General features: G+C 42.2%; 1 protein-coding gene across 2 annotated transcripts in view; it reads right to left on the bottom strand.

The window, feature by feature from the left end:
- Nucleotides 1-5,866, bottom strand: part of os9 (OS9 endoplasmic reticulum lectin) — an 8,820-nt gene extending 2,954 nt beyond the window's left edge. Inside the window, exons 1-12 of one of the 2 annotated variants that reach the window (XM_083563161.1) lie at nucleotides 5,637-5,866; nucleotides 5,184-5,360; nucleotides 4,991-5,054; nucleotides 4,404-4,480; nucleotides 4,100-4,198; nucleotides 3,687-3,888; nucleotides 2,729-2,872; nucleotides 2,449-2,582; nucleotides 2,246-2,288; nucleotides 1,416-1,507; nucleotides 1,075-1,311; nucleotides 556-796 (exon numbers count right to left, since the gene is read on the bottom strand). In XM_083563161.1, the coding sequence (XP_083419287.1) occupies nucleotides 556-796; nucleotides 1,075-1,311; nucleotides 1,416-1,507; nucleotides 2,246-2,288; nucleotides 2,449-2,582; nucleotides 2,729-2,872; nucleotides 3,687-3,888; nucleotides 4,100-4,198; nucleotides 4,404-4,480; nucleotides 4,991-5,054; nucleotides 5,184-5,360; nucleotides 5,637-5,786 (1,660 nt within the window). In that variant the 5' untranslated portion in view covers nucleotides 5,787-5,866. The remainder of the gene's footprint in view (nucleotides 1-555; nucleotides 797-1,074; nucleotides 1,312-1,415; nucleotides 1,508-2,245; nucleotides 2,289-2,448; nucleotides 2,583-2,728; nucleotides 2,873-3,686; nucleotides 3,889-4,099; nucleotides 4,199-4,403; nucleotides 4,481-4,990; nucleotides 5,055-5,183; nucleotides 5,361-5,636) is intronic. The other variant, XM_083563162.1, reaches the window with a different exon arrangement.
- Nucleotides 5,867-7,565: the final 1,699 nt, after the last annotated feature.

The raw sequence follows: 7,565 nt of genomic DNA, 5'->3' as shown, positions 1-7,565 counted from the left end.
AGCTCTAGTATGACATACAGTCGAGTGCAAAAGTGTTGGTGCCCTGGTAAACCATCTCATATTAATAATACACTTGTTTTTCTTCTTCTAGACGTCATAAATAGAATCATTTTAAATGCAATGGTTTTACTTTGAAAATATTTACAATTTTTTCCACAGAAATGTAATAAATAAAGTATTAACTAAGTATTTAAGTATAATTATAATTATTCTAAGTATAAATAAAAAGTCTAAGTATAAATATAATTAGACAATTAATTAAAGACAAAAATGGAAGTCTCTTTAGCACTCCTATTTAGAATGCTGTAGGGATGGCAATACTTTTACATCTAGATGAAAATAAAATAAAAAAAATAAAAAAAAAGTTATAAAATATATTTAAAAAAAATTTTAAAGAGGAAAAAAAAAATCAAATGTAATTGCTGCTTATTGTAGAGGGTGCCAATTGTTTTGCACTTGATGGTGTGAGTTAACTGGGGTTATCTTACACGCACACACACACACACACACACACACACACACACACACACACACACACACACAGGATTTATTTACCAGGAGTCTTGGGGACGAGGCTAGGGTCACCTCTGGTGCCTCCCGTTTCCCTGTCGGCTGAAGTGTGTGTGTCTGAGTGTGTGTCTGTGTGTGAGTGTGTGTCGGTGTGTGTTTCAGCATCCTGATTGTTTTTATCCTCCAGATGATCCAGGAGTTTCCCCAAAGTGTTCTCTAAAGTCTGAGTGGCCTGAGAGCGATCAAACTCTCCTTTCAGACCCTCGTTCTCCAGCTCCTGCTGCGCCTGAAAAAAAAACACACACACACACACACACACACACACACACACACACACACACACACACACACACACACACACACACACACACACACACACACACACACTATTAACCTGTAGTCTTTACTATTTTTTGTGGGTGGGTGGTGTGTGACTGTACTGTCTCACTGCCCTCTAGTGGACATAATGCAAAATGCAAAAACAATTAAAAATATTTGTTCGACGCTCTATTTTCTTTCTACATTTCTTTTTTTTTTTTATGAAGATGATGATGGACTTAGAACCTCATCTATAATGTTGCCGAACTCCTTCTGCATCTTCTCTTTGATCTGCACAATTTTGGACGCGGGAACCGTGAGGTCGGCCATCTCCTCTTCAAACTCTTTCAGCAGCTGTTCATCTTCATCACCTTCCTCCTCGTCCTCCTCCTTTTCCCTCTTCCCCTCCTCCTCCTCTTGGTCCTCCTCCTCCTCCTTTGAGGAAGACTGGCTCCTCGCTTTTCTCGCTTCAGCTTTTTTATTCTGGAATCAAAATGAGTGAGGAAGTGGAGGAGTTTTATTTCCTGTTTAAAGGGCATTGACCTGCAGTACCACCCATGACAAATGCCCCCTGACCCCCCCCTTACCTTCCTGTTACTGTCTCTGAGATGCTGCATGAACTTCATCAGGTCTACAGGGTCCGTAACGACCTTAAAGTTAAACTTCCCTTCTCCAAATACTGCAAACGCGCACACACACACACACACACACACACACACACACACACACACACACACACACACACACACACACACACACACACACACACACACACACACAAATAAAACACAAAGAATTTCTTTAGAATTTAAAATGCATTTTTTTGTCACAGTGAAAATGTTTCTTCGTTTATCTGAGTGATGTTGGGGTCCGAGCGCGGGGTCTACCATGATACAGTGCCTCTGAAGCAAAGTGGGTTAAGGGGCCTCATTTAAGGGCCCAACAGTGTCAGGTTGGCGGTACCTAATGCAGTCTCGCTGGTACTACACTAAAGCGTTCTTCTCCTCCTGATCATCACAACACGTTCACAGAGAACCAAAATGATTTATTTGTTTAAAAAAACAAACAAAAAAACTAACAAACAACAACAAAAAAAACAGGATTATTTAATGTATTTACATATTTAACTAATTATTTATCTACTTGTCAAGTGAGTATATTTATTTATTTATTCTATCTGGTTATTTAGATTTCTATTATTTCACTTTTTGAAGTAATTTATTTGCGTTATTTTATATTTGTTTGTAATTATTTACTTTTTTCATATAAATTTTCGTTTTTAGCTAATTAGATTAGCTTTATTTATTTGCTTGTTTTCCACTATAAATGATGTTCCTGTAGAGCCACACTGCTGTCTGAGACACCAGACGTCTGACCAATCAGAAATCAGCATGGGTGTGGTGTACGAGCTCCTTACTGTCGTTCTCGTCGGGTTCCTGCTCTGGTGCTCCATCAGACTCCTGTGGAGAAATCATTCCAGCAACATGAGGAATAAACGTGAGGTGCAAAAGTTTTTACCCCCTCAGCATCTATTATATTATAGTTATTTAATTTGTATGAGGTTTCATTGAACTCACATTGTGTGTGTGTGTGTGTGTGTGTGTGTGTGTGTGTGTGTACCTCCAGCTCAGGTGTTTCTCCTTCTTCCTCTTGTGGTTTGGTGACTCCATCCCAGAAAACATGACCCTCTGCCTCCTCGTGCCCTGACTCCGCCTCCTCATGCTCCGACTCCACCCCCTGCTCATCTGCGGTCTCTGTTAAGAAAGAAGTCACAGAATAAGCCCCGCCCAGCTCCCCATACCATCCAATCACAGCCTGGCAACTGTTACTAGCCACACTGAGCCCTACAGTACCGTACCGGGGCAGTTACATTACATTACATACACCAATGCCCCCTGACCTGGTATAACAGGGGGTGGGACAGACTCTTCCTTCTCCTCCGTGACATCACTTCCTGTTTCCGCCCTGCTTTCGTCTTTGGACAGAATCTGATCGAGCGTCCTGAGTTCTTCTGAGATCTGCTCTACTTTCCGCTTCGTGTCGGCTGAGGAGGGAGAGAGGGAGGGAGGAAAAGGGTGATAAGGAGGAGAGTCAGGAGAGAGAGAGAGAGAGAGAGAGAGAGAGAGAGAGAGAGAGAGAGAGAGAGAGAGAGAGAGAGAGAGAGAGACATGACAACAAGACATGACCATAATACAAAAAGGAACAAACACAAGAGGAAGAGAGTGAGATCTAAGATAGACAAAGTGAGAAAAAGCGAGACAGAGCAAATACGGGACAGTGAGACAGAAAAGAGAGAACATGAGAAAGCTAAGCAGTATGTAACAAAAGAGGGAGAGAGTGAGATAGGGATGAGACAAAAGAGCAGAGCAGGACAGTAAGACAGAACAAAGAGACAGGAGATGTAAAAAAGAGACAAAGTTTAAAAAGAAGGAGACAGAGGGGACAGAGTGAGACAGGAGAGTTTAATAAGAGTAAATCTGGATCAAACAGTGAAAAGAGCAGATTTCTAAAAATAAAAAGTAATTAAAATCAGAGAGAGAGAGAGAGAGAGAGAAAGAGAGAGTGAGTGAGTGAGTGAGTGAGAGAGAGAGTGAGAGAGTGAGAGAAGGAAAGTGAAAAGGAGACTGAGAATGGATGTGGGAAAATAAAGTGAGACAGAGTGTGTAAAGAGAAAAGAGATAGACTGAGACAAGAGACAAGTAAGAGTGAGACAAATGAGAGAGTGAGACAGTGAGACAGTGCGACAGTGTAATAGTTAGAGTGTGAGACTGAGACAGAGTGAGACAATGGGACTGGGAGAGTGAGAGAGTGTGAGACTGAGACAGAATGAGAGAGTGAGACAGGAGGTGTGTACTCACAGACTTGCGCTTTGACGTAGTCCATGTACTGCTGAGCGCTGAGCGCCGGCTGACAGACGATAGGTTGGGGTTTGGTGGAGGAGGGGGGGCGCAGGAGCGGGTGCTGGCACGTGCGAGACGTGTGAACAGTCAGGACGTAGTGACACGACTGAGGCTCGTCTACACGCGAGATGTAATCGCTCGAACCCTCTTCACACACAAACTGAACGAACACACACACACACACACACACACACACACACACACACACACACACACACACACACACATCACCTGTCACCAAAGAAATTGAGTTTTGTGTGTGTGTGTGTGTGTGTGTGTGTGTGTGTGTGTGTGTGTGTATGTGTATGTCAGTCAAGTCAAGAGGCAAGAGGGTGTGTGTGTGTTTGTTTGTGGTTTGTGTGTGTTCTCACCCTGACTTCAGACTCTCGTGAATTTCCATTCAAGTCGCATTTGGAGCCGTTGACATACGACTGACTATGATAACGCTTCAACTTGTGCTGTTTACTGGCCTGAAGGAGAACAGGAGTGTGAGACAGGAGTGTGAGACAGGAGTGTGAGACAGGAGTGTGAGACAGGAGTGTGAGAGAGAGAGAGAGAGAGAGAGAGAGAGAGAGAGAGAGAGAGACAGTAATGAGACGTAGATAGAGTGAGACATAGTGAGACAGTAGTGAAACAGAAAGAGTGAGACAGGTCAGTAAATGAAAGTCATCTTACCTTAGCAGTTTCATTGGTCCAGTCAAACTCTGACTCAAAATAACCCAGAAACAGCACATCACCTTTAATCTCTGAATCTAACACACACACACACAAAAAAAACATCTCTAAACTTACAATCTCATTCTAGGATTTATAAATTTTAATGAATATACAAATTAGAACCCTCCCTCCTCTCCTCATCCCATTCATGACATCATTAACACCTTCGCTAGTCAGTTCATTACACTCTGGTAAAGTGGCACGCAATAGTCATAACCTATAGACTTCCATGTATCATCACTAACGTTAGACCAGCTTGGCATGCAGGTACGGTTCTGTGGATACACGTGGTTTTTGCATAGTGAATGTGATTGGTTCAGTAATTTAGTGACATCACAAACGGTGCTTATGGAAAGCTCCGCCTCTGCGAATCGGTTGTATACAGTAATGCATAGAGAGTTCTTCTGGATAAACCTAAATGTGACAAACGTATTACTCTCTCTCTCTCTCTCTCTCTCTCTCTCTCTCTCTCTCTCTCTCTCTCTCTCTCACACACACACACTGACAGAACGAGAAGCCGGGATGGAGGACGTGTCACTCAGTACCTTCGAGGTGATACTGTCTGATGTGCTGCCCGTAGCAGAACTCGTACGTCCACCATTCTTTTGTCTGAGGAAACGAGAGAAGCAGAACGAGCTTGGTAAAATTGAACCTTAAATGGATAAAAACAACCAATCAAGACATGCATGCGAGTAACAAAATGACGTGGTGTAAGCGTAGTAAAGCGTTGGAGAGGACCTTAGTGAGGCAGGTAGCAGCCTGCATGGGCTTCAGGAGCTCAGGAACCGCCAGGCCACTGTAACTCTGAGGGTCCGACTCCGGAACCGGGTCCTGGTGGAACTTCACCGCCTGCGCAGGCAACCGGCACTCATACAGCTGTTTATATTTATTAGACACCAACATCACATCTTCCATCTGATAGGGGAGGACAGGACAGGAAGTGATGATTCTTCATCTTCATCATCAGCATCATCAGCATAGCAACTATACATATAAACTTTTAAATAATTAAACATGAATATTTAAATGCATATAAAACTGGTAGCTCTTATATTTTGCATCTCCCATCACACATTAGCAAAACTAGCATCCAATTTCAGACATGCTAATCAGCTAATCCATCCGCTAGCTAAGCATCAAAACATCTTAGCATGCTCAGGTATTAAACACCCCGGATTTCCGGTCGCTCACCTGCCCCCTGATCACCGGGTCGGGGAGAATCTGAATCCCGTACTTCATTTCATTTAACTCTTCCAGGTTTAAAAACGCCGACGCGGAAAGCAGACATATTAAAAATAAGACATACAACCCTCTCAAGAAACGGACCAAGGAAGCCGCCATATTGTTTTTTTGTTTTGATTTGTTTCCGCCTCCAGGGTCTCGGACTTGCCGCTGTGTCCATCGGCACGGAGGACGCCGATTGGACAACGTATCATTAACAAACTCCTCGGGATTGGTTGTCGCGCATGTCGATCAGCTCTGATTCACGCTGTCATTGGAGGAGACCTTGAAGGGGGTGGGCCCTACCGGCCACGACGAGGATTTTGATTGGAACGCTAAAGTGATGTGTTTGTGTTCCAATGATACCGGAAAGCAGATTTATTTATCTTGTGACAGAAATTAAACAGATAATATCACTTTATTTATATTATATAAATAAATATATATTATAACAATGAGAGCTTTTATTATGCGTAATAAACAATATTACCCACTACACAGTGTTATTAAGTATTATTTAATACTAGCGCATTATTATTATTATTATTATTATTATTATTATTATTATTATTATTATTATAATTATTATTATTATATAGATATTATTTCTGTCTCATGTATATATCAGTATCAGGTAGACCTTCAGTTCTACCTGAATCACTTCACCTCCCATAAGACTTTCACTGGAGCCACAACTGCACTCCTGCATACATCATCTCTAGCAGAAGCATCGATCTTCACCTCATCACATCACCCAGGGGTTTCCTGAATGTTCGTACGTTTTTTTTCTGTGCGGCATCTGTTTTTGTACATTTTTTCCGGGGATTTGAAATAAAGCACATTGTGTGTTTTTGTGCAAAATCTGCAGGAAAACGCAAAAAAATAAACAGTTCATGAAAAAGCTTAACAACTGTTTTAAACTGTTTCCTCATGATCTCCAGTTTTTCTTCAAAAGTCCGTCTTGTAAATGTTCTTCAAAGTGCATCTGCAACCAAAATAGTTTCTTCTCCGCTGTCAGTCGTCGTGGAATAAAAACAGCCATTAAATCCACGTGAATAGATTTGAGCTTGTGCAGTTTGCTACAGATGCAGTTTGTGAGCTCTGACCGTCCAATCAAAGGACATTAAATGATGAGCTTATTGTAAGCCTTCTAGAGGGCGCCGGTGTCACCAACTTGAAATCTGATTGGGTAAAGCAACAGTTTTAGTCTTGTGAATGTTAAGCTGCACATTTCTCAAGCCTGGCTTATGAGGTGGAACTGCTCAGAAGTCAATCCTTTTTGACCAGCTGCCTTCAACCAGCTCAGGTCTTTGAGTAATGATGCTTGCCTTTCCTCTGGTCCAGAACTTTTTCATTGGTTTGAGGTTGTTGTTAATACTCTCTCTCTTTCTATATACAATATACAGTGAGGAAAATAAGTCAAGTCAAGTTTATTTGTATAGCGCTTTTCACAACAGACATTGTCTCAAAGCAGCTTTACAGAAAACAACAGTGAAGGTGAATGGTGTGCGTTTGTCCCTGATGAGCAGCCGTGGCGACAGTGGCAAGGAAAAACTCCCTTAGATGATATGAGGAAGAAACCTTGAGAGGAACCAGACTCAAAGGGGAACCCATCCTCATATGGGTGACATCAAGAGTTTGGTCATAAATCTTTCAACAATACAGAACAATTTGTGATCATCATAGATCCAGCATCAGCTTCTCCATGCCAGGGCCTTTAAACACTCGGCATCTACTTCTCCATGATCATCCATAGGTCCATAATCTTCACGAGGTGGGACGTGACTGGAGCTGGCCAAACCTCAGGATGCCTCGGGATGGGGAGAGAAAGAGAAGCAGTGGAGAGGAATTAGCGTAGCTGCTGTTCATGATATTAACAGCACAAGTTGATAATGTGCA

This window comes from Silurus aristotelis (assembly GCF_946808225.1).
Source record: "Silurus aristotelis genome assembly, chromosome: 2".
Taxonomy (NCBI): Eukaryota; Metazoa; Chordata; class Actinopteri; order Siluriformes; family Siluridae; genus Silurus; species Silurus aristotelis.
The sequence above is the reverse complement of the archived record's forward strand: the minus strand, read 5'-3'. Positions and strand labels throughout refer to the sequence as shown.